We start from the raw sequence: 27,666 nt of genomic DNA, 5'->3' as shown, positions 1-27,666 counted from the left end.
ACTCCCAGCCAGGGACAGGCACATAACTCCCAGCCAGAGAGCTTTTACTGAGCGGTGGGTGATACATTGTAACTCGCCATACACAGTGTGGGCGTGATTTACTAAACTCCGAGTTGGAGAACATTGAAGTATTTTGCTAGATCTATTATTTTTGCCTGTTGCATTTAAATGTGTGTTCAGTTAGGAGTTTATTGAATAGCCTCCTCTGTGATCATGCTAGACATACTATAGTGTCAGGAAATGGATTCATTGTAACAGATTGTACATAATACATCTCACTGGGAAAGAAGTATGTAACAGGGGGCGCAACCTACTCTGCAAGGGCCAGTGGGGATCACAGTAATCACAGCTTCTATTCAATGAAAGTAATAAGGACAATCCATATTAAATGATCAGAAATGATTTATTGAGGGATCTGATGTATGGAAAGGCTTGTCAGTGAGTCTGGGGGTACACAGCAGATGGTATTAGATGACCAGAGGTGACTCTGTGAGGGATCTGCTGGGAGCATGAAATCCTTCCTAGAATACCTCTGTTTAGGGGCCCAGCTAGGGGTGTAACTTTGGGCTAGCTGTGTATAAGAGCCACCCCTGGTGTCAAGGAAATGTATGTTCTGATTCACTGCCCGGGATTTACAAATCATAGGCAGTGACTTTAAAATGTACAGATACCAACCAAAATATGTCCTCAGCCCTCCAAATATATATATTGCACTTCTAAATGAGCCTTGCGATCTCTTCAGTCAGGGCTGATAGCACTATAATATAGCCAAAAATATTAATATCAACGTCCACTGTCGTTTTATCTAATCTCATCTTCCGTGTTCCCTTTACATTAAAGGTAAAACCGACAAACTAACATTTCAATAAGGACTGTCACTTCTCTGGAAAATATACCATTGAAAGTCAGACTTGGAATATGGAGGTACTGGGCCCCATCTTTAATATTGCTAAAACAGTCTACCAACTGTGTGAAACTGCCGAGTCTAACAAGAAACAGTGTAAACGTCTGAAATATAGGATAACACTCTTGCTTTTACCTGCTCAATGTCTCCACACCCAGCCGGAGAAATCTAGGGAGCTGGAGAGTGTCCTAAAGGAGCTAAAAGTGGTTTTAGAAAATGCTCAATGCTGGGCCTTCAAATACTCCAAAATGGCATGGTGGAAGAAGTTAATGCGATCTGGCCACATTAAGGAGGAGTTTGAACATGTCAATGACCGTCTCGGTGATATGGCCGAGTCCTTGCAGATCCTTCTTATTGTAGAAAAAAGATCTGAATTTATGGAACACTTCAAGGAAAGTCGACGTAAGGCCCAGAATCTCCAAGCTGTTGAAGAGGACATAGCAGAGCTAACACAATCCTTCCAGAGTATGTCCTATTGCTTTTTTTTAATTTTTATTAATTTAGCTTTTTATTGGTTTTTCAAGAGCGATAGAGTACGTGCATGCATTGACATTGAAAAATGTACAATAGAATTGATCACTAGTGAAATTTGGCATTCAGATATATAATGCACATGGCGACATCAATGACATTAATACAAAGGTGTACAATCAATGGGAAAACAACATGTTACATTATATTCAGGTCACGTCTGGCATATGTGCAGTTAGCGGCATCAAATTGTGTACATTATAATATGTGCATTGTCACATTGTATTTTTGACCACTGGGATACTGGCAAGCCATTCTATGGGTGCTCTTTACAGCTTGCAAACACCTGTATGGGGTGTGTGGGACACAAGCGAGTGGGCTGGAAGGGTATGCTGTGGAGTCTATACAGCCACACAGCTTGATCCTACAAATTGTTGTTGTGACTACTTTGTTGGCGGTAAAAGTGGCCCACGGAGTCCATACCTGAGTGAATGTTGTGGAATGGCAAGGCAGGGAGTGTTATGGTACTTTTTAGCAGTAAACCAAAATGTTTAAATGTCTATCTGTTCCTGTCCAAATTAATAAAGTAAATTGCGTATATACGCTGAAGTAATTAAGTCTGACACACAAGGTTCAGGTTAAAATAACTTCGAGAAAATTTATTGGCAAGTGATTAAAAAGCGGACGCGCAGGTCCTTTTAAGAGACATTTTACGTCATCATTGATTATTAGAATATCAGCAAATAAACATCATTAATTGGATTAATTGTTAAGTGTCGTGATCAGTGTCCTCCTATCAATATTATTAATTGGTTCAAACAACTAAGTGGTTAGTCCCGTGCCCACCCACCAAGAGGTGGGATTGTTCTGGACACGGGTGGGGGGCAAGGGGTCTTGAGCGTCATTTTACACGGTCGGTGATCTCAGGCCTCGTGGCCAGGTGCAAGGTCTCTTATGAATAGAACATTTCATTACTACTGTGTTCTCATGGCCTTCAAACTATACTATGTTGCAAATCTAAGGAAAAGTCAGCAATTCCTGTGTTAATCATGTCTTTATAGAAAATACAGTCTTTGTTCTATTGTATTAGATGTGCTGGGAAATTCTGTCATGTAAGGTAGTTTTAAAATGAACAAGTTAGGTTATGAGGACAAAATGGAGGATTGAAGAAGTCAGGTTAGGAGGACAAAATGGAGGATTGTCACAGTATAAAGTTAAAATGGAGTTAGTGCAATAATTGAATACAAGTGCAATAAGGTTTTTTAAATAATCCCACATCAGTCCCCCCTATGAAATGTTAGATTCTAAGAGATAAAACTTTATTAAGTTAGTACCAGGAAGACGTGTTAACCCAAAGGCACAGGAACCCCGTGGCCGCTAGCTAGGTGTTAATGCAAAGTGCAAGGCTGTCCCTAGTTCTGACCCTGATAGGCTAACTCATCCGTCAGTATGGCTCTCGAACACTTCACACCCATGGGTATCCCATGGCAGCTAATCCACCACTTCTCCAACACGGGGTCTTTACCATTCACTGACAGATGCTGTCCCTAAGTTAGTCCCTTCCTAGAATTCCTGCACTTTATCAACAAAAGGGATTGTTTGCAGCGGCAGACAGGGTGAGTTGATGTCTTGGAGCTCTTGGTCATCAACTTCGAGATGGGTGAAAGTGGGTGCCGCTTGGTCAACAGTCTTCAGGAGGGATTTTCTCAGACATGGGAGGATACAACAAAAGAGAAGAGCAAAGATAAAAAGAAAAATTAGTATAGCCATACCAATATGCATTAAAGCCTTTTGCCATCCTGTCATCCAACCAAACCATCTTTCCCAGGGATCTTGTATCCCAGAATTCCTTTTTAACTCTATAGACAGGTCATTTAATTTTTCTATGGCTAATGTAACTTTACCATTAGGGCCTGTGTTTTCTGGGATATAGGTACAACAGGTCAAGGTGTCAGGTAAAATTTTACAAACCCCTCCTTTTTCGGCTAAGATCATATCTAGGGCCATTCTATTCTGGAAAGCCATTTGGGATGTGGCCTGCAACTGTTCGGCCAACCCCTGGAGGTCGTCTCTGGTATAATTAACAAACCGCTGTTGATTATAATAAATGTAATTGATCCAATTTAAATTCTTGTTTGTGGTAACTATGGCAAAAAGTGATTCAAATCCTGCAGCAACTTCATCTCTTGCTTTAAATTCATTGGGTACCCCCCTAGGCACCCCAATAGCATCAATATAAACATGAGGATCAAAACTTCCTTTCACTGGGGCGTCACGCTTAACCTTAGTGTGCCTGGACTCATGGGTGACGAGGTGTGTGTCAGAGATAATATGTATAGGCATAATAGCTTTAGCCAAAGTACACTCCCCCCACCATTCCTTGTCCATTCTGGATCTCAGCTGTAAATCCCCACACAACCAGTAGATGTCCCCTAATGACCTGGTGTGAAACTGCAACAAGTCCATAGAGACACTCCTGTAGGTAGCACAATACCCCTTAGAGAAGTTACCCAAGAATCTACCAATTCCATCATAATTAGCATAACAAGTGTAATTACCTTTATACACGGTAATACCGTCTGGGGGTTTGACATCCTTGGTTAGGAGAGGATACTCCTTTGTCCATGCACTACATATGGACCTGTTAAAATCATAGTGATAGGCAAAAAGGCTTAAAACACATTCCTCTATATCTACTGGCAGGATTAGAGGTACGGTACCCAGGTGAGGCCGGGCACCACCACACACATAGCATGCAGTCTTATTATGCTTATTAGCATTATATTTCATCCATTCTAACCATAAATTTACATCATTAAAACCTGTTTCAGCGGCCATGGTATCTTCAAAGGTGGGGTTAGCAATGGCCATCATGTCTTGAAAGGTCTGGATATGAGGTTTTAATGGGTTAGGGACCATATGGGTGGCCCCTTGCCACTCGGAAGAGTTGCACATATCTTTTAGGAAGAAATGCCCTAATTTGCGGTAGGAACCCTTTTTCCAATACATTCCCATCACATACTGGTCGGCATCCGTTGGGCTTGGATGCTCAATATTAAGGATTAATTTCATTGGTGTACCTCCCCCAGGCTTTCTCAAAGTCATTCTCTGGAGAAGGGATCTACCTTGTTCATCTACTTTAGATAAGGCACTTTTTGGTTTGTAACCCCAGGCAGGCCCGGCATTCCATCCCGCCGCCCCCCAATGATTACAATTGTGCCCCCATTGTTTGTCAACTACACAAACATATGGGTCTTTTGAATGAGGGATATCTCTGTAAATACTCTGGATTTGTGATGTGGGGAACGGGCATTCTACAATGTCACAATAGTCAAAGGTGTAAGTAGCCACATGGGTGCATGATGAATTGTACCAGAAGGTATACCCACTAATATCTTTGGTGATGGCTACTTGTTGGGCCTTTATAAGGCTGATTAAGGAGAAGGTGTACCAGAGGTACATGCTTGTGCGGTATTTGCTTCCTCAGGGGCTGGAGATTTCTTGCAGTGGGAAGCGTGGATCCAATTTGGCCTGCCGGCCAGTTTGACGGAGGTTGCGGTAATCAGGAGAACTTGGAATGGACCGTCAAATCTTGGTTCCAGGGTATTTTTCCGCACAAACTTCTTGACCAGAACCCAATCTCCGGGAAGCAGGTTATGGGTACCTGTATCCAAATCGGGATCTGGAATTGAAGAGAAAACTTGGGCATGTATTTTGTTCAAGGCACTTGCAATAATCTACTAAAACATCTGATTGGAGCTGTAACTGCTGCGGATAATAACAACCTAGTCTGGGTGCTGTCCCAAATAGAATTTCATATGGGGACAGTGAATGCTTCCCTCTAGGTGTGTGCCTAACACTAAACAAAGCTATTGACAGGCTTTCTGGCCAGGGCATCTTTGTTTCTTGTGACATTTTTAACATTCTGGCTTTTAGAGTGCCATTCATGCGCTCTACTTTACCACTACTTTGTGGGTGGTAAGGGGTGTGGAAGGCTAGGGTCACCCCTAGAGCAGTCCAAATTTCTTTGGTCACTGTTGCTGTGAAGGCTGGGCCTTGATCACTTTCAATGACTTCTGGGAGCCCAAACCTACATACTATCTCTGTAAGTAGGCGTCTTGCGGTTGTTTTTGCAGTGATATTGGCCACTGGGTAGGCCTCTGGCCATCCTGAGAACATGTCCACTATGACTAGTGCATATTCATGGGGCCCACTCTTGGGCATTTGGATGTGGTCAATTTGAATTCGCTGGAAGGGGTACATGGGCTTTGCCAGGTGTTTTGCAGGCACCTTGATTGGTCTTCCTGGATTGCATTTTGCACAAATAACACAGGCCTTACAGAAGCTGCTGATCAATGTTGTGATTCCGGGTGCTTCATAATACTTCTGTATGAGGGCGGCCATCAATTCCTTTGACAGGTGTGCAGGCCCATGTGCCCATTGGACAACTGCTGGATATAAATTTTTTGGAAGACAGAATTTGAAGTTGTTGTAATATACTCCGTCCTTTTGGACAGCTCCTTTATTTTTCCATTTTTGGGTTTCTTCAGGAGTGACTGCAGCTTGCTGTTCTCGTAAAATTCGCAAATCAGTAGGAAGAGTTTGCAGAGCAAAAATAGGGACTTCTTCTTCTTCTTCTTCTTGTCCGGACACTTCTTCATCCACTTCCTGCAGATCCCTGGCTGCTAGCTTAGCAGCCTGATCAGCCAAATGGTTGCCCTTTGCTTCATCTGTATCCAGTTTCCCATGGGCCTTTACCTTCAAAACGGCCACTTCTTCAGGGAGTAGGAGGGCATCCATTAGCTCCTTAATTGCAGTACTATGTTTGACTGGTGTACCGGCGGTGGTAAGAAATCCTCTTGTCTTCCAAATTAGGCCGAAGTCATGTGCCACACCCAGAGCATATCTTGAATCTGTATAGATGTTGGCACGTTTTCCTTCGGAAATTTGGCATGCTGAAGTCAGAGCCTGTAATTCAGCTTCTTGCGCAGACATTGCTGGCGGTAAGGATGATGATTTGATAACTTCGTCTGTTGTGGTTACGGCATATCCTGTATGATATCTTCCTTCTTCATCAGCATATCTTGAGCCGTCCACAAACAGGGTAAAATCTGGATCTTGTAATGGATTCTCATGCACAGTTGGTAGGTGTACTGTCTCCATTTTCATCTGTTCAAAACAGTCATGAGGTGTTTCGGGGTCATAATCATTCACTATGACCAGATCTTGAAATTCCTTTTCTAGGAAGTGGCGTGGCCATGCTTCCAGAAGGTCAGTTGTTGGGTATTTGACAATACCATTTTCCTGTAGCTGTTCTTCATCCATGGTGGCCCATAGCTTTGCCATGGGCCCAAGGTCATTCCATGACCTTGTCTTCAATTTGGTAACAGGAATATGTGGGATAGCAGTATCCCAATGGCGGTAGAGGTAGTTAAGTTGTTGAGGTAGTTGGATTAAGACCATGCTATTGCCTTCAGAGTCACAATAGAAATCTTGAGCAGTGAGCTTCACATCAGTCCAGTGGTAAAGCTCATCTTCATAGCAAGGTTCGGGAGTAATGTCTGGTTTGTACCACATGGTACAGAAGGCGTAATCTGGGCCTTCACAGAGAGGCTTCTCATCTTCATAAAATGTCAAATGTGGATGCATGACTTTCTTGATACATCCACAAAGCAGGTAAATGTAGGTTTCATCTGTGATAAATCCATAATAGATACCCCCCTCGGGGAGTGGAAGAAGAGTGGATGGATTAAGAACTTGACATCTTTGGATGGAAATATTGTCAGGTAGAAGAAGATGGCACTGGAGGCGTAGGTGTCTGGCTGGAGACACGTGCTTAAGCTGGACTTGGTTGATGATGGCAGAGATGTCATGAGGGGCCAAAACAACCAGAGGGTGGCCAAGGACCAGGTCTGAGGTTCTTTCTATGAGCTCTCTTGCAGCAAAGACAGCCCTGAGACAGGAATGAGTCCCTCTGGCCACAATGTCCAGTTGACATGAGAAATATCCAATAGGCCTTTGGCGGCCTCTTAAGTCATTAGTTTGGGTGAGAACTCCTGTTGCGTGGCCTTGTCTTTCAGAGACAAATAACTTGAAAGGTTTTGAGTAGTCAGGTAGGCCCAAGGCAGGAGCAGAAGCAATGGCACGTTTGAGAGCATTGAAATTGTTCAGAGCTTCATTAGGCAAACAGAAAGGGTCAGACTTAAGTGCGTCATAGAGAGGCTGCATGAGCAGGGAGGCTTCTGGGATCCATGCTCTGCAGTAGGAAATGAGGCCTAGGAAGGCATGGAGGGATTTCGAAGTCCTTGGAGTTGGAATATCCAGTACAGCTCTTACCCGGTCCCGGGTAAGATGTCTGGCACCTTGAGATAGGCAATGTCCAAGGAAAATTACTGAAGGTTGGCAGAACTGTAGCTTGATGAGCGAAGCTTTGCATCCTTGTTCTGCCAAATAACAAAGCAGACTAATTGAGCACTTTTCAGTAGTGGGTATATCATCTCCACAGAGCAGTAAATCATCCACATACTGGAGCAGGACAACCTCTGGGTGCTCAGCTTGCCATGGGTCAAGGATGGTGGCCATGGCCTTTGCAAATTGACTTGGTGAATTTTGTGCCCCTTGGGGCATGACAGTCCAGGTATACTGTTGCATCTCATGAGTGAAAGCAAACAGGTATTGGCAGGATGGGTCCAGTGGGACACTGAAGAAAGCATTTGCTAGGTCAATGACTGTGAAAAATTTTGCAGATGGTGGGACTCCAGAGAGCAGAGTATGGGGGTTTGGTACAAGAGGGGTGTCCAGGACGGTAGCTTCATTAACAGCACGGAGATCCTGAACCATCCTGTACTTCTCTGGCTCACCTTTGGGAGTTTTCTTTTTCACAGGGAATAATGGGGTGTTGCATTCAGATTTACATTTCACCAGGGCACCCTTCTCCAAGAGTGCCTTGATGTGGGTAGAAATGGCAGCGGCCTGTGCTGGTTTTAATGGATATTGTGGTTTTCTTGGTAATTTAGCTCCTGGAATGAGCTTTACCACCACAGGGGGAACATTTAGGTGACCTATGTCCTCTGGGCCTGAGGACCATAACTTGGCGGGCACCTGTATCTTTAATGCCTCTGGGAAATTGGACCTTAATTCTGCTGCTTTCTCACGGGGCTTTTCTAAATGCAGCATTAGAGGCAAGGAGCACAAGGCTGAGGTGTCTGATTCAGATAGAGGTGTGGACATTTCTACCTGCCCATCCGGGGTAAAGGTGATGGATGCTTGCAGGCGTGAGAGAACATCAGCACCTAATAGGTTAATTGGGCATGTGGAGGATACCACAAAGCGAGCAAGCAGGCTAGAGCCAACTCGTAATGGAGTTGTTAAAGGGCTATGTCTTGGCTGGCCATCCACTCCAACACAAGAGACGTCAATATTTGACAGAAAGGATGGGTCTGGCAGGTCTTGTTCTCGCAGAACACTACGGGCTGCACCTGTGTCAACTAGAAATGTGGTAGGGTGGCCTTCAATGGGCAAAGTCACTGTGGCAAGTGGCCCCCCCTTATCCCCTGTAGACACTGCCATGACAGGGGTTGCAGACACAGGCTTGCCAATTTCCTAATCATCTGGTTCCTCAATTATCGGAACCTGTTTGGTGGCTTTGGGAGCTGGGGCAGGTTTAGAGGGCTTTCTGGGCTCCCTTGGCTCCTTTTTAGGTTCTGGGCAGTCACTTCTAAAGTGCCCCTTGGCTCCACAATTAAAACAATGTCCCCCCTCCTCCGGTCTAGTACCTTTTGGGACTGGGGTGGAGCGGGATACCATGAGAGGCGCTGAAGTGGATCTTCTTGGGGTCTGAGCGGATTCCAAACCTCTAGCAACTAAAAGTAGGGTGTCCAGGGGAACAACCTTATATTCAGGGCGTGCAGCAATGATTCCCTTGCGTATAGAGTCCTTAACACCTTGGACAAACGCACCTGACAGCATTTGTGAATGAATTTTGTCAGTAAGATCAAACCCCAAATCTGTAAACATTTGATACAGTCTTGCATGAAACCTTTCCACTGATTCTCCTTTATCTTGAATAACATCAGTAAGGCCAGCAGCCTGATCTGCAAGTTTGTCCTTAGCCCATTCTTTCAATTGGGTGCAAAAAGTTACTCCAGAGGGGTAATCAACATCACTGTTGAGCTGATCTGTACTGAGGTGTCGGGCCATACTTGGCCAATATGCATCCCCTGCTTTAATAGCACAAATGCTCAATAAATCACGCCATGCGGCTGAATAAGTCTTTTGAATTTGAACTATCCCTCGGTAGAAGGGCATAGGCTGCTTTTCTGGGTCCGGGAGTGATTTCATCAGAGCACTAGCTTGAGTGGGGTTAAAAGCTACATATTTAGGAGGGGCCTGTTCTCCCCGACCCTTGTGGCCGAAGGGATCATCGATAGAACGATGAGTTGGGGCTCCCGCAGCAAGTTCCGATGAGACATGGGACACCCTGTCCATCTCGTCATCATCGAATTCTATGATATTGACTCTTCTACGCGGTGCAGGTCCCGCGTGAGGTGAAAGGATTGGTGGTTGGGAATGAGCCCCAGATGCGGGGGTGGCTAGCGAGTCGTAACCTGGGGACAGGTAGTCGCCGGGAATTACTGGCATCAGGGCTGAACTGGGGGCCGCCATATTGGAGGCGGGGAAAGGAGTTGCTTCAGGATTGAGGGAAGAAGCGGCGGCCATATTTGATATGGGCACTTCCGGGGCAGATTGGGCCGGACTGGGCATGACCGGAACCTGGGGAGTGGCTTGGGGAAAGGGAGGGTAACCGGGATAGGGCAGGGCCATGGGATATGGGAAGGGGTAGGGCCAGGCAGGGGAGGGCAAAAGAGTAGGGTGGGCAGGTACGGTTAAGGAGGTAGGATATTGGACTGGGGCGGAGCTGGTTATCGGAGGAGACAGGACAGGATTAGTAGGGATGGATGCAGAAAGAGGAGTCGTAGCATGGGAGGGAGGGGTAGTTAGCTGGACGGGTGCTGATGGAAGGGGATTAACCATAGAGAGGGATTGCAGGGAGGAGGCGGCAGATGAGATGTTAGGATTGGGCATGGAAGGGAGTGTGGGGATGGCTGAGGATGATGGGACCGTTAGGGAAAGGGAAGGGGTAAAGAAAGATCCATCAGAATTCAGGACCGGGCAGACAGGGGAGGTGATGGGATGGGATTCGGGAGGATCGGGAGTGGGGAACATAGTCAGCTGGCTATCACCTATGGCTGACTGAACCTTGGGGCTTGGGAAAACCCCAGCAACACAATTTTTATGATACACAAACAATTTCACACCTTTGTGATTTACTTCTTCCTCAACCCAACCTTCTAACTGAATAGCCTTCGCTACTCTGTACCATGCTTCAGCAGTCTTTAATAAACCATTATCTGTAAGCTTGCCTTTCATTTCTGCTAGTAACTTGCGCCAACTTTCTGGTTGCAATCTCCCACATGTCGGTACAGCAATTTTACATACTTTTGCAATCTTTTCAACACCTTTAACCATCTCTTCACCCTCTCTGTTCTCTACTAAATCACATGCTAACCAGCCCTTGCTGGGCTTATCTAAATCCTGTCCCATAGTCCCTTTACCCCTATACCAGCGTCCTAGATATAGAGAGAGAGAAGGAAAATTGAACAGGAACGTCTACAATGCTCGACTGCCACCCGAGAATCGTGGAACTTTCTCAGGTGCGTCTTCCCAAAACGTAGACTAGTCACTGAATCCGCCTACCCGGGGTGGTAGACACGGATTGGAGCGAGGTGAGAAGTGTGTGACCAATCACTTCTCTTTTAAGAGGAATGGGAGTGGATAGTATAATAATATAGAGAGTGTAGAAAAGATGAAAGGCAAGGAAAAATCCTTAGAGACAGACACAGGAGTACATGAGACTCCTCATTAAACAAACAAGACAACAATACAGTTGAAATACAGTGTATGCATCACAGTTCAAATGAAATCAACAGTAATTCCTTTCCTTTACTCATGTGCTTACTCCAAAGTCACCTCCCTCAACCCCGTAGTGCCCCTATAAAACCCACTTATAAGTCTCACTACCACAAATAAACAGAAGAACTGGAATTCCACCAGCCCCAGCGCTCAGGGCGGTGGTTACCAAAAGAAAACTGGAATCCCCCCAGCCGAAGCTGAGGTTTACCAAAACTGGAATCCCCCCCGCCTCGGTACTCGGGACAGTGGTTACCAAACTTGGAATTCCACTAGCCCCAGTACTCGAAACTGTGGGTTACCACGTGCACACTGAGGCTAGCTAAGCTCTCAGAGTGTCACCAGAAGGATCACAGGAAATTATGAGTCTACACAAAATCCACAGTTCCAACAATCCCCTTTTTCCCTACAGCCACAGCCACGAGGCTCCTAAAAGAGGTAAACAGGCAAAGAAGACCCCCAGGAACGCATCCACAGGTCAACCCCCCTTTTTCCCTACAACCACAGCACCGTGGTTCCTAAAAGGAGTAAAACAGGCAACAGAAGACCCAGGCAAATCCCCTCAGGTCCACCCCCCTTTATCCCAAAAGGGGCAAAATACAAAAAAATAGACAGATATACTGAAGACCCAGGCAAATCCCCTTAGGTCCACCCCCCTTTATCCCAAAAAGGGGAAAACAAGCAAGACAGAACCCCAGGCAAATCCCCTGCAGGTCCACCCCCCCTTTATCTCAAAATGGGGAAACAGGCAAACAATTCAAACACAATTCAAACACACCCAGGCAACAGATAGACTAAAATGCAGGTAAACAAATGAGTAACGAGACACCGGGCAAGATATTACCTGTCTTTGATGTCCTCCCGGGAAGCAGTCACAGACACGTGGACGGGTCAATCAAAGGGGCCGGAACATACCGGTGGCTCTGCAGAAGTCTCTACCGTGTACCTGGAGGTGATCAATCTCCTTTCCTTCCCCCTGGATTCCTCCGTCCAACAGCGTCTTCCTTAGGACGGCTCACCGGCCAGACATAGCCCGGTGCCCCACGTTGGGCGCCAAGTTGTTATGGTACTTTTTAGCAGTAAACCAAAATGTTTAAATGTCTATCTGTTCCTGTCCAAATTAATAAAGTAAATTGCGTATATACGCTGAAGTAATTAAGTCTGACACACAAGGTTCAGGTTAAAATAACTTCGAGAAAATTTATTGGCAAGTGATTAAAAAGCGGACGCGCAGGTCCTTTTAAGAGACATTTTACGTCATCATTGATTATTAGAATATCAGCAAATAAACATCATTAATTGGATTAATTGTTAAGTGTCGTGATCAGTGTCCTCCTATCAATATTATTAATTGGTTCAAACAACTAAGTGGTTAGTCCCGTGCCCACCCACCAAGAGGTGGGATTGTTCTGGACACGGGTGGGGGGCAAGGGGTCTTGAGCGTCATTTTACACGGTCGGTGATCTCAGGCCTCGTGGCCAGGTGCAAGGTCTCTTATGAATAGAACATTTCATTACTACTGTGTTCTCATGGCCTTCAAACTATACTATGTTGCAAATCTAAGGAAAAGTCAGCAATTCCTGTGTTAATCATGTCTTTATAGAAAATACAGTCTTTGTTCTATTGTATTAGATGTGCTGGGAAATTCTGTCATGTAAGGTAGTTTTAAAATGAACAAGTTAGGTTATGAGGACAAAATGGAGGATTGAAGAAGTCAGGTTAGGAGGACAAAATGGAGGATTGTCACAGTATAAAGTTAAAATGGAGTTAGTGCAATAATTGAATACAAGTGCAATAAGGTTTTTTAAATAATCCCACATCAGTGAGCATCTGATTTCCTCCATAGATCTGATACGTTCAACCCTGGAGAACCATTCCCTAAGTGGGGGTGGGATAATTTGTTTCCAGTACTTGGATATGAGTGTTTTAGCTGCGTTCAAAAAGTGATATTCTAAAGAGTGTTCATATCTGTTCCTGGGTTCAGGCGATAAGTGGAAAAAGATCTCCGCAAAAGAGGGAGGTTTGGGTATGTCTGCTAATTTAGCGATAATCGGTAAAATAGTCCGGATTGTGAGGCAGTCCCACCAAAGGTGTTTGTATGTGCCGGCATCTGCTCCACACCTTCAGCATTTGTCTGTAACCTGGGGGGAAATAGAGAGTGTAAAGCCACAGGAGTCTTGTACCATCTGGTAAGTAATTTGTAATTCCTTTCAATAGATGGTGTTTCCCCGTAATTCTGTGTGTAAAGTAGAATTAATACCTTGTGCCAATCGGAAGGTGTAAGAGTGGTTATCAGATCTGTTTCCCATGCCTTAGTAAAGGTAGCTAGCGTAGGGCAGATCTGTTCTTGTATGTGAGAGTAAAGCATGGAGAGGCTCCTATTGTTCTTGGGGGAGAGGGGTGGGGGTCCTATTACTATTAATGTTACATTTCAAGAGATGTTTTCATCATTTAAAGAATTGGAAGAAGTGCATTCAATGCCTGAAACAAGGTGATAAAATGAGACCACTGACACTGGGCATTACCTGCCTGTGGGCTACTTACAGTGACAGGGGTTTCACTAACATTTGAATTATTAGGAATTCAAATAATATTTCACATTTTAGAACAAAATAAACAATCTAAATATATACAGTTTATATATACGAGACAGCATCTGTACCCCAGATCACTTCATTAAGACGACATGACATAGATTACCAGAATGTCCCTGTTAAACATTCCCAAAATGATTCTAATGTTTTAAAATAAATATAGATGTCAGATTTCATATACAAAGGTAATGTTGGGAAGTTTATTTCTTTAGAGGTTGCCTGTGTTTTCATCAATTTCACTCTGCTAAGAATAGACCTATTATATGGGACATGAGCATGTTCGGAGAAGAGCTCCTATGGTATGGTATGTGATTGGATTAAACACCAGTGCATGGTGGGTAACACCTGTGTTCTAACTTAATGCAGGTGGGATGCATTTGATGGCGAACACAGTGGATAACCTGAGTTCTTGGATAGAACAGCAGAAAATGATTGGTAAGCATGTCAGTAGTGGAGGTTTTCAGGCTCATTCATTTGCTCGGAGAATACAGTATTTGCTTTACATTTTCAGGACTGTTAATGTGATAATGCCAAACAATGAATTTTCAAGCTACATATGACAGGGTCCCGGTCAGCCCAGGTTTAGTATTAAAGGGACACTATAGTCACCAGAACTACAGCTTAAGGTGACTTGTATACAGCTTACTGGATTAGGTCTGGTGAGTAAAATCATTCCCTTTTTACAGTAAACACTGTTTATTCCGAGAAAATGCAGTGTTTTTATTACAGCCTAGTGATACATCCACTGGTCACGCCTCAGATGGCTGCTAGAGGTGCTTCTTGGGGCAGTGCTGCACAGTGTGAAGTGTGACTGACATTCAGTGTCTCCACCCATGGAGACCCTGAACTTTCCTCATAAAGATGTATTGATTCAATGTATCTCTATGAGGAGATGCTGATTGGCCAGGGCTGTGTTTGACTTGTGCTGGCTCTGCCTCTGATCTGCATCCTTGACAAGCTCTGCCAATCCAATGCTTTCCCGTGTGAATGCATTGTGATTGGCTAAGATCATAACTTCTGATGATGTCAGCCAAACAGGCAGATTACGGGAAGAGCCAGCAGCAGCAGACTGGCTAAAAAGGTAAGCATTTCTTATATTTAGGGAGGCTGGTGGGCTAGTTGGTGTTTTAACACTATAAGGTGAGGAATACATGTTTGTCTTCCTGGCCCTATAGTGTTCCTTTACATCTATTAGAAACTCTCTTAACCCCTTAAGGACCAAACTTCTGGAATAAAAGGGAAACATGACATGTCACACACGTCATGTGTCCTTAAGGGGTTAAATTGATCAAACTGGATAGCAACTTGAGAGAGTCAATTTAAGACATCACTTAGCACAGCAAGCTGCAGAGTTTGTTCATTAATATAATGTGATTGGGTAGCTATAAAACAAGTCAGTCGTAGCCCAGGAGAGAAGGACCTATAAGTGGCAGAAACATATAAACGATTCTGCAAGTCCTCTGCTTTGGACCTTCTGGTCATCGAGGAAGGGGAGATACTTCTGGTCATCGAGGAAGGGGAGATACTTCTGGTCATCGAGGAAGGGGAGTTACTTCTGGTCATTGAGGAAGGGGAGATCCTTCTGGTCATCGAGGACGGGGAGATACTTAAAAAGGCCCATTGTAAATATAAGGTTGCATTCTAAATATAGTAAAAAAATATTAGTTTTATGTTTTGCTTATAAAATAAGAGGAAGGGTTTATGTCTGAGCTTTATAACAACATAGGTTTATTAGGTAATGCTAGGTTTCCAGTTGATTGGTATCAGTTTGTAGATTTTATTTTAACATCGGACACCTTGAACCCTTTGCGTTGTAGGTTAACAGTCAGGAAATGGGATTAGGAATGGATGGGTGGATCACTGACTGATTGATTTATATTTCTAGTGTATCAAGGGATCAGCTTATCATGGGATATTACAGAGATCCGGCCTACCGATCTGAAGAGAGGGGAATTGTTGGATGAAACTCGTCACCATTCTCTGTACAGAGGGGAGTACCATAAGGGCCCTGTGGCTATCAAAGTGCTTAAGGGTGATCTGAAGACAGATAATGAGTTAGTTTGTCTCCTAAATTCACTATGTGTGCCAAATGTATACTGCTTCTAAATTAGGGATGATTACCTTTGATCTGTTCTATTTCAGTTACATACGTAGAGAGTTTCAGTCAGATTGTAAAACAATGAAGAAATTTGAGTGTCGGAATATCTTACGACTCTTTGGGATCTGTATTGACAACTCCAGTAAGTATATTATTAAGGGAATTTCTCCCCCTCTCGGAGTCCGTCTTCCTATTTCTCTTTTCTGATCTCCACTCTGCGTCTTTGTTTCAGAGAGTGAGCCGTGTTATTCCTTAGTGATGGAGTTTTGTGAAAAAGGAACTCTACGAGACCTCCTGAACAGAGAGCGGGGTTTGCCCTGGGAGCAGCGAGTCTCCATGGTGCTGGATGCCGCAAGAGCTCTGTACAGGTGAGGAAATCCCAAGTCGCAGATCTGACTACAAATGAAGGTATGATAACCTTGCAGGGCTGACCCCATCACACAGAGCAGCTCACCTAATAGCCTTGTTCTTGACGTGCAGGTTACATCATTCAGAGATGAAAGCCATCCTGCATGGACATCTGAGCAGCTCAAAGTTCTTGGTAGATGGGACATACTGTCTAAAGGTACCAGACACCCTCCATCTTCCATCTTGTCATATAAATTATCCCTACAATCTCCCTCTTAGTATGTATCCTTTGGTGATATCTGGTCTTGTGCATGCATCATGTCACTGTGTCACAAGTTTGTGGTGAATGGACTCAGAATGCAGAGATTCGGACAAAACACAGTCACTTAACTTAAAGTCTTTATTGATTAAACAAATAACTGAAAATTCCGAGAACAAAACCAAATGGTGTAGGATCAGGACCATCAAAACAAAATAAAGTCTTAGTAGATATCCTAGGCAAGATAAGCAGGCAAAAGTATAGAGTCTTTGGCCGGTTAAACAAATAGGCAAAGATTTACCATAATGTAAATTGATATATTGGAACTGTTCCCCTTGATTGATTTAAAGCTAAGAGCTACCCACTATTTTAACTCTTATAGATCTTGGAGTACGTTTTATTAGAGAATTTGTATTTCACATATTAATCACAAACTAATTATAAAAATATAATTTATTGTGACAATAATTAATAATAATAATAATATGTAACATGCGTAACAATAATCAGTGGATATTTAGGTATAACATATGTTTACAATATGGCAGCAGTTATGACACAAATTTCAGATAGCAATAGCAACATTTATATCCACATAGATGTAATTTCAACAAGATTTACGATAGGACACTTTCTTTGAAATCAGCTATGCAATTCCTTAACACAGAACACAGCATCTCACACAGCACAGCTTACAATAAAACGTTGCTGTTAGTTTGACTCACGCCGAGTTAACTCACTCGCTGCTGGCTACAATTCTCACAGGCAAAAATACCTTCTATATTGCAATAGACAAATACAATAATTCTCATACCAGATCAGTTAACCATTCCTCCTCATCCAATAACCAATAAGAATAATTCTAACCAGACGTTACGTTTGCAGAAGATTCACCTTTCCTGATTAAGATTATTATCCCTAAATTTAGATAGGTCAATATTTCTGGGTAAAAGCCTGGTATGCTAAACTTGGCAAGTTACCACTAAATATATTGTTTATTTAGTCCACCTGCAGGAATGGAATTTATAATCATATATTTCTTAGCTAATTATGATTTCTAAGTTAGAAATCTGACCAGCCTTTATCCAGGTATATTTCTGCTTTTAGGAAAAAACAATTATTAACTTAAATAAAATAAATAAAACCAGCATATTTACCAGCTTCTTGGTAGAATTTCTTTAGCTTGGAGATATTTCATAAAATGTGTATGCAGGTATGAGTATAGAGAATTGTGGGAAATAGGAAAGTGTCAGAGTTCTGATTAAGATTTACAAAGTTTTTCAGTTGGAAAAGATAAGTGAAAGAGATAGAGTGTTAGGTGTGTCCTCGTTCCTGCTCCAGATGTCAGATCTGAGATCCTTTGTCCATATTTTTTAAAGGAGAAGCTTCCCTTACGTCACTAGTTTACAGTGGCCAATAGAGTAAGGTGGGCGTCTCTTCCCTACAGGCTATCATCTCGACTTTGGTCAATAGATGGCGTATTGACACAACAAGAAATTCTTATCAGGAAGTCCAACTACCACTTTGTATAAGGGGTTCAGTGAATTTTGTGATGTATTTGACATCATAATCTGTTATCTTTATGATACCTGTCCATTGAAAACCTGTCATTCTTCAAAGGACTTGGTTATTTTTCCTCAGACAGAGCGTTTGAGTTTTGGGCCATAAAAATTGATTTTAGGCACTCAGAGTGTTAAAGCAGCAGGCAGATTTTAATGAAACAAAAAAAGCTAACTTGAAAAAAGACCTCTTAGAAGGTCGAAACGTTGCTTCTTCGCCCTGCTGTGGCCACCCCCTAAACTAACCTTACAGCCGACAGCTTTGCATGCTACTTTACCGACTGTAGCGGTACTTACCCTCTCCAGGGGCCGGCCGGGGTCCTCTCTTCTCGCCGCGCGCGGTCCTGCTCCTGCACGAGCCGCGCGCGGCTCAGCCAACGATAAGATCAGTCAGGCGGGCAGTGACCGCGAGAAGCGGTCACGTGTCCCGCCCGACACTAAGAGCGCGCCGCGCGTCTCGGGCGCGCTCTTAACCCCTTAAGGACCAAACTTCTGGAATAAAAGGGAATCATGACGTGTCAGACATGTCATGTGTCCTTAAGGGGTTAAAGGGACAGTGGGAGACTAAATTAGAATCAGTCTCCCATTGGCCCCTGTCAGGCCACGTTACCCATACTCTCACGTTTTGGGGGCGTGGATATGACAGGGGCCAATCAAGGTGAACCTTAGGGTATTTATACTTCTTCCTGTTTCCCTGCACCTTGGTAGTAACTGCATAGCAGGGAATATACTAGCCCTGGTTGATTCCGGAGCGGCCGAAAACTTTATTGATTCCAGTTTTGTCAAGGAGAATAACATACCCACCAGAGAGAAGGAGACACCCTTGGCCGTTGAGGCCATAGATGGTAGACCATTATGCTCTCCAGTTATCACGCATGAAACTGTTCCACTACATATGTCTACAGGGGTGTTACACTCTGAGACCATTCGGTTTCAGATCATTACTTCTCCTTCCTCTCACCTCGTGTTAGGGTATCCTTGGTTACGTACTCATAATCCCACCATTGATTGGGAGTCAGGACAAATAGTTTCTTGGAGTGATTCTTGCCAAGAGTCTTGTATTGTTAAAATCACCCCTTTCAATTCTACTAATATTCCTCCCGTGCCTACGGTCATACCCTCTCAGTACCTGTCTCTTAAATCTGTTTTTGATAAAAGGGAGGCTGAAAAATTGCCACCTCACAGGCCTTACGATTGTGCTATTAATTTATTACCTGGTACGATGCCTCCCAAAGGGAGAATATATCCTTTATCTCCTCAGGAGAATCTGGTTATGGAGGAATATATTAAGGAATCTCTAGAGAAGGGATTTATAAGAAGATCCTCTTCCCCAGCAGGGGCGGGTTTCTTCTTTGTATCTAAGAAAGATGGCGAATTAAGGCCTTGTATTGACTATAGGGGCCTAAATAAAATCACCGTCAAAAATGCGTACCCCATACCTTTGATCACAGAACTATTTGATAGGCTTAAACAGGCCACAGTTTTTACTAAATTGGACCTTAGGGGTGCTTACAATCTCATACGTATCAAAAAGGATCACGAGTGGAAGACCGCATTCAATACCAGGAGTGGCCACTACGAATACACTGTGATGCCCTTTGGTCTTTGTAACGCCCCAGCAGTTTTTCAAGAATTTATTAATGATGTCCTACGTCAATATATACATACATTCGTTATAGTATACTTGGACGACATATTAATTTATTCTACTGATTTACAGACTCATCACATGCATGTTAAATTAGTGTTGAGAACTCTTCTGGTTAACGGTCTCTATTGCAAACTCGAAAAATGTTCATTTGATCAATCTGAAGTCCAATTCTTGGGTTATATAATCTCTGCCAAGGGTTTTCGTATGGATCCCAAGAAACTGTCTGCCATTATGGAATGGCCTCTACCCCAGGGTTTGAAAGCCATTCAGCGTTTTCTGGGGTTCTCTAATTATTATAGGCGTTTTATTAAAGGGTTTTCTGCCATTGTAGCACCTATAACCAGAATGACCAAGAAGGATGGTAATACTCATGTCTGGAAACCAGAAGCACTCGAGGCCTTTGAATTCCTGAAGGCTACATTTGCCTCTGCTCCTGTTTTACAGCATCCTGTCCCTTCACTGCCCTTTATTCTTGAAGTTGATGCTTCTGAGATAGGGGTAGGTGCTATCTTGTCTCAAAGAGATTCACCTGAAAAGCCGTTACACCCTTGTGGTTTCTTTTCCAGACAGATGTCCAAAGCAGAGAGGAATTATGATGTAGGCAATCGTGAACTCCTTGCTATCATTTTGGCGCTCAAGGAATGGAGACATCTGCTAGAGGGTACTAGGGATCCCATCCTCATTTTAACGGATCACAAAAACCTCTCATACCTTAGTGAAGCAAAAAGATTGTCTTCTAGGCAGGCCAGGTGGTCTCTGTTTTTGTCTCGTTTTAATTACATAATCACATACAGACCGGGTGATCGTAATACTAAAGCTGACGCTCTGTCCAGACAATTCGAGACTACTGACAAACTCGAGGTCGATGTTACCCCTGTCATTCCGCCTGACAGAATAATAGCGACTACTGTTCTTTCTATTTCGTCTTCTCTCTTACAAGCTATTCAGGCTAAACAAAACTTGGCTCCTGGGGAGAGGCCTGCTGATAAGCTATTCGTTGATATACCGGAGAGACGAGACATCTTGTCATTATATCATGACACTAGAACTGCTGGACACCCTGGTATTTCTAAGACATTCTCAGCAGTTTCTAGATATTTCTGGTGGGCTTCCTTGCGCAAGGACGTCACCGATTACGTTAATGCCTGTAGCACTTGTGCCAGTATGAAGTCCTCCCACAGAGTTCCTTGTGGGTTGTTGCATCCGTTGCCCATACCCGAGAGGCCGTGGTCCAATATATCCATGGATTTTATTGTTGAATTGCCTCCCTCTAATGGTAAAACTGTCATCCTGATGATTGTGGATCGTTTTTCTAAGATGGCCCATTTTGTGTCTCTTGTCAAATTGCCATCATCCAAGGAACTTGCCTCTATCTTTGCCAGGGAGGTGTTTCGGTTGCATGGTATTCCCACTTCGATCGTGTCCGATAGGGGTAGCCAGTTTATCTCCAGATTCTGGAGAACGTTTTGTACAGAGATGGGTATCTCCCTCTCGTTTTCTTCAGCCTACCACCCCCAGTCTAATGGAGCTGCTGAACGTGCCAACCAATCTCTAGAGCAGTATCTTCGTTGTTTCGTGTCCCACCATCAGAACAATTGGGCTGACCTTCTTCCTTGGGCTGAGTTTGCTCGTAATAACGCTGCTCATGAATCCTCCGGTAACAGCCCTTTTTACGTTGTTTATGGCCGGCATCCCGTGGTTCTTCCAGCTGCATTCTCCTTACAGGGCATGCCAGCTCTGGCCGAACATTTGGCTAGTCTACGTAATACTTGGGAGCAGGTTCAGTGTTCTTTGGTGGCCTCAGCTGCTCGCCAGAAGGTTCAGGCAGACAAGCATCGCAGGGCGGCTCCATCCTATGCTGTGGGAGACCGGGTTTGGCTTTCTACTCGCAATATTCGTCTTCGTGTGCCTTCTATGAAGTTGGCCCCTCGTTTTATTGGTCCTTTTCGTATCTTGCATGTGGTTAATCCTGTCTCGTATGCATTGGATCTTCCTAAAAATTTACGCATTCCTAACGTGTTTCATACCTCCTTGTTAAAACCCCTCCTGTGCAACCGTTATACTCGGCATGTCCCTCCTCCTCCTCCGGTTTCTGTGGAGGGCCATGAGGAGTTTGAAGTGGCGGCTGTAATTGACTCTCGTTTGCTTCGGGGTCGCCTCCAATATCTGGTACATTGGAAGGGCTATGGGTCTGAGGAACGCAGTTGGATTTCCGCTGACGCTGTTCACGCTCCTCGCCTTGTGCGTTCTTTCCACGCTCGTTTTCCTGCCAGGCCTGCTCCTCCCCGCCCGGTGGGCGTGTCTTCAGGGGGGGGTACTGTAGCGGTACTTACCCTCTCCAGGGGCCGGCCGGGGTCCTCTCTTCTCGCCGCGCGCGGTCCTGCTCCTGCACGAGCCGCGCGCGGCTCAGCCAACGATAAGATCAGTCAGGCGGGCAGTGACCGCGAGAAGCGGTCACGTGTCCCGCCCGACACTAAGAGCGCGCCGCGCGTCTCGGGCGCGCTCTTAAAGGGACAGTGGGAGACTAAATTAGAATCAGTCTCCCATTGGCCCCTGTCAGGCCACGTTCCCCATACTCTCACGTTTTGGGGGCGTGGATATGACAGGGGCCAATCAAGGTGAACCTTAGGGTATTTATACTCACCTGTTTCCCTTGCTCCTTGCCCTATCGTGGTTTCTGTCCAGTTCCCTTTAGTGCTTGTATCGTTCAGTTGGTTTTTTTGGTGCTTGACCTTGGCTTTGTTCCTGACTCCGCTCTCTCCTTATCCTTGCTTGCTTATCCGCTGTTTTGTCCTCTGTGTACCAGTCCTCGGCTTGTTCTACGTTACGCTGTCTCTCAGTTCCCTTGACCTCGGCTTGTTCTAGACTCTGTCTTTCTTACTCGTCCTAGTCCGGCCATTCTAAGGTCCGGTAAGACGAACCCTGTTTCTTGTCTCTTGACTATTGAACTATTCCTGCGTGTTGGGGTATATTACCGTGACACCGACAAGATTGAACAGCTAAGGAAAGAATTCTCCCCACCTTGCCATTCACTTTCTCAACCACACGTAGATAATGCCTTCCTACCCTTTAGACTTTCTCCCCGGCTACTGAACAAGACAAGGCTGCGCTTCTCCTTTCCTCTCGCCCCACCACTTTCCCGCTCGATCCTGTCCCATCTCACCTTATCAGATCTCTCACCCCTTGTCTTGCGCCTTCCTTAACACACATCTTCAACTGCTCTCTCTCTTCTGGTGTTGTTCCTGCTGACCTTAAACATGCCACTGTAGCGCCTATCCTGAAAAAAAAATCTCTTGACCCATCCTCTCCCTCTAACTATTGTTCCATATCCCTACTCCCTTGTTCCTCAAAGCTTCTGGAAAGATCTGTCTTTACCCGTATGTCTCACTTCCTCAATTCCAACTCTCTCCTTGACCCTCTTCAGTCTGGCTTCCGCCCTCTCCACTCTACTGAGACTGTTCTTATCAAAGTTACTAACGACCTAATCGCAGCTAAATCCAAAGGCCACTACTCCATAGTAATTCTTCTTGACCTCTCTGCTGCCTTTGACACCGTTGACCATGTTCTCCTTCTCCAAACTCTTCAATAACTCTGTCTCTGTGAATCTGTCCTCTCTTGGTTTTCCTCTCATCTCTCTCAACGCTCATTCAGAATTTCCTTTTCTAATGATACCTCCTCCCCTCATCCTGTCTTGGTTGGAGTCCCCCAAGACTCTGTCCTTGGTACCTTTCTATTTTCTCTTTATACTGCCTCTCTTGGCAAACGTATTACCTCTTTTGGATTCCACTACCACCTGTACCCTGATGACACCCAGATATTTCTCTCCTCCCCGGACCTCTTTCCTGCCATCCTGCAACGTGTCACTACTTGCCTTTCTTCCATCTCTGACTGGATGTCCTCCCGCTTTCTGAAACTCAATCCCTCTAAAAATTAGCTCTTTGTCTTTCCTCCTTCTAATACTGATCCTCCTCTTTTGCTCTCCCCTCAAATTAGTGGTATCCACATAAGTCCATCCTTGCAAGCGTGCTGTCTTGGCGTCATACTTGATTCTGGCCTCACATCCAATATGTTGCCAAATCATGTAGATTCCATCTTAAAACCATAGCCCGCATCCGTGCCTTTCTTATGCAAGATACTACCAAGGAGCTTGTCCATGCTCTAGTAATTTCCCGCATGGATTATTGTAACCCTCTCCTGATTTGTCTTCCCAAAAGCCGTATTGCCCCGCTACAGTCTGTAATGAATGCTGCCGCCAGACTGATTTTCCTCTCTAGTCAGTCCTCTCAGACCTCACCTCTCTGTCAGTCCTTACATTGGCTTCCTGTATCCCATAGGAGTCAATTCAAATTGATATCCCATACCTATGAAGCACTGAACAATTTTAGCCCCTCTTATATCTCTTCACAGATCCATAGTTATGCCCCTTCTCGGTTTCTCCGCTCTGCCCATGACCTTCTCCTGTCCACTGCTCACACCCATACAGCCAACTCACACTTGCAGGACTTCTCGCGGGCGGCTCCCTTCCTATGGAATAATCTGCCTACCGCCATCAGACTCTCCCCTAGTCTTCAATCGTTTAAGAAGTGCCTTAAAACCCATCTCTTTAGGATAGCTTATGGCCTCCCAGAGTAACCTCTACTTCACATACCTGTCCCTTGCTCTCTCCTAAAGGGCAGCACTCTACTCTCTCCTCCAGCTCTGCTTCACTCCCACCCTATTTGATTGCTATTTCCTGTCCTATTGTGTTTTACACCCCACCTCTTATAGACTGTAAGCTCATTTTAGCAGGGTCCTCTTGAACCTATCGTTCCTGTACGTTTTCTTGTAAATTGACCAATTTATAGTTAAATCCCCCCTCTCATAATACTGTAAAGCGCTACGGAATCTGTTGGCGCTTTATAACTGGCAATAATATATATATATGTGTTTGTGGACTGTTTAAGCCCCCCTTCTTGCATACATAAGGTCTTGTAAGAAACAGCATTATCTCTGTCCAATGACACATATTTCTCTCTCACAAGTCTCTGACAGTAGGGCACACTGCACCAAGCTCCCAGATTAACAAGTGCTCACCCTATTTCCCCTTTCCCAGCTATATGAATTTCAGTTCTCCAAAACTGAGTCATCTATGAGGAGAACCCTTCCTACCGAGAAGCAAAACATTGGGTGGGCATACATGGCTCCTGAGACGCTGAATAATCTCAATGCGTACAACAAGCGTAGTGAGGTTTACAGGTTAGACGTTTTTATGAATTTCTCTTGTGTATTTATTTTTTAAAGATAAATAACATTTGACCGGCCACAGATAATTAGATTTTTTGAGTAACCCTAATATTTTGTCTTTCGTTATCTGTATCCCCAGAGTGTCTATGATTTTGGCTCAAAGCACGGAGTGTCCATAGCATGCCCAGTTATAAGGCATTACTGGCGCTTGGTAGGAAGCAAGCCTTTCTGTGCATGTTGTATATAGAAAAACAGAGCCATCTTTATATGGAGCAATTCAAAGCAAATAGCTAAAAGTGGCGCAATTAACACCAACATTGTTTGTTTCCATGGTGATTGCTCAAGAACATTGTGCATATTGTTTCTAAATACCATGCATGTTGTGTTACATTAATGCTTGCTGTATTGTGGATTTTTTTCCAGCTTGGGAGTGGTGTTTTACGAAATTGCCAGTGGAAAGGTTCCTTTAGAGGGTAAGTCCTCTTTTTGGTTTCCTGAGCCATGGGAAGCCTTCCTGATAAGGTTAAGGACCTACAACAGCTTTTTCTATGATATGTGATGGAATGTTGTAAAGGACACTTATTTTGTCCGTTCTATTTTCCCACCTCAAATAGAAACCATTAAAAGCTTTAATAAATATAAAATGAAACACTGTATGTGATAAGGCCTGGAAACTTGCGCTGGGTTATGCCTTTTTAATTAAGGTTTCCAGTTTTCTTTGTAATGCTGCAATGATTATCTAAATATCCAGCTACGAAAATGCTGCAGATTCAAGTTTAAGTAATGAAAATACTCGGTGGTGACATCGATGTCTTGGTCATACAACTGTTTAACCAGAATAACAACAACATCTCACTCTTCAAATATTTTAAGCTCTAAACCAGTGGTTCTAAACCCATGGGTTCCAGTATTTATTAGAATGCTCGATGGGTCTCCTCTAGTTGGTATAGTCATCATATTCATCAGAAGCCCAGCAAATGCCCACAGTGGCCCTCCTTCCCCCAGGCTGACATCCTCAATGCCCTTGGGTAGATATTTTGTTATATACTGTTAGTGTGGCTAATGATAATGTTCAGGCAAGCTAAGTTAAAGCTATGTATGTGATTTAGACCCCTGTGAATAAAATATGACCTGGTCATACAGATGGAGATTTATGGTGCATGATAAATGTTCAACTTGTAGGACTGACTGACCCAGAGAAACACCTGGATGAGCTGCATCAGATGCTGACAGCCGAGGTGGCCACCGGCCTTCCCACGGATTGCCCAAAAATTCTCAGTGACATCATCACACAGAGTCTAGAAAGCCACCCTACTAAACGTCCAACAGCCGGAGGTACGGGTGCTGATCAGCAAAAATAAATAAATAACATTCTGGGATGTAAATTACAAACTGTTTGAGATCCATTCTAGCAAAAAGTTCTCTATAGAGCATCTAATACAATACTTCTCATTGAGAGGCATTGGATGTACGCAGTATCCGATGTCTGCATACTTACCAAATCAAATAGATTTATTTTAAAATTTGTCTCGAATGCCCTAGCGGTCGTCTGTATGTCTGCAGTGTTTCTCAAAAATGGCACTGTTTTCAGTTGCATTGCTGCAGGCCAGGGCAAAATCTGTGCCCCAAAAAAACTTCATTAAAATGCAGTGATTTGGGTATTTAGAGTCTCTATGTAACCCACATTTTGAATCTTATACAAGCGTTTAATTTCAATACAAATATTAACATGTTAAAAGACCTCTGTGGCTTTTTAAAACTATTACCATTTACAACACGTATCCCAATGTGCAGCAAAACAAAGTCAATATATAATATTAATTGTGTAATTGTATAGTATTGTTTCAGTAAAAGTATTTCCATTTTTTCATTTCAGTTATTGTGGATCAGCTGCATGCTTATCTAAATGAAGAAAATCCCAGATTATTGCCTGCCGAGACTAATATATAGTGTGCTGACAGACGTCTGGCACCATATTAATCCAAGACTGCCACGACTTCAATATCTTCCTAAACTCAGCAATTTCACTATTTTCACTCGTCAGTAGGCAGGCCTATGGGCAATATGAGATAATGATACCATCAGCACAGGGTCGCTATTGTGACTTTGCAGCAAGCCCTGATCATTCCTGTGTGAAACCTCCGCTGCTGTCATACTTGCTTTGTCCTGATTACATATGTACATGTTCAACTACATCAGCTTTCAAATGGGTAAAGGGCTACTCCAACCAAAAAACAGTGATTCCATAAAACATTGTTTGGTTAGAGTAACCCTTGCTTGGTCCATCACACCCCAACTTAATAATAAAATTAAACACTATATAGTTAACTGTTGACTCACACATATCTTGCTTGTCTCGTTTGTGGCTGTTTATTCATGCATATCAAGCCTGTTTTATTATTACTATTTATATATTAAAAAGAGTCTGTATTGCTTAGGAGTTAACCTTCATGTGTTTATTTCCATTGACGAGTTTATTTACATTTTAAATATGCTAAGCTTGACTAAACGTGTCCACTACTGTTCTTACTCCTTCTTGCTTGTCACAGATTGACAAACAAATAAAGATAAAACTTACCTCTGCTCAAAC

The 27,666-nt window shown here is 43.8% G+C and overlaps 1 protein-coding gene across 1 annotated transcript; it reads left to right on the top strand.

The window, feature by feature from the left end:
- LOC134578331 (mixed lineage kinase domain-like protein) lies at window positions 1-27,468 on the top strand. Its single transcript, XM_063437316.1, has 11 exons — window positions 1-54; window positions 841-1,369; window positions 14,305-14,373; window positions 15,824-15,992; window positions 16,081-16,178; window positions 16,269-16,404; window positions 16,517-16,601; window positions 24,946-25,088; window positions 25,500-25,549; window positions 26,259-26,411; window positions 26,953-27,468. Exons 2-11 carry the CDS (start codon window positions 919-921, stop codon window positions 27,024-27,026), a joined length of 1,428 nt encoding a protein of 475 aa, XP_063293386.1. The 5' UTR covers window positions 1-54; window positions 841-918; the 3' UTR covers window positions 27,027-27,468.
- The last annotated feature ends 198 nt before the right edge of the window (window positions 27,469-27,666 follow it).

Source organism: Pelobates fuscus, chromosome 12 (assembly GCF_036172605.1).
Source record: "Pelobates fuscus isolate aPelFus1 chromosome 12, aPelFus1.pri, whole genome shotgun sequence".
NCBI lineage: Eukaryota > Metazoa > Chordata > Amphibia > Anura > Pelobatidae > Pelobates > Pelobates fuscus.
Note: the sequence above shows the minus strand (reverse complement) of the source record. Positions and strands in the feature narration are given on the sequence as shown.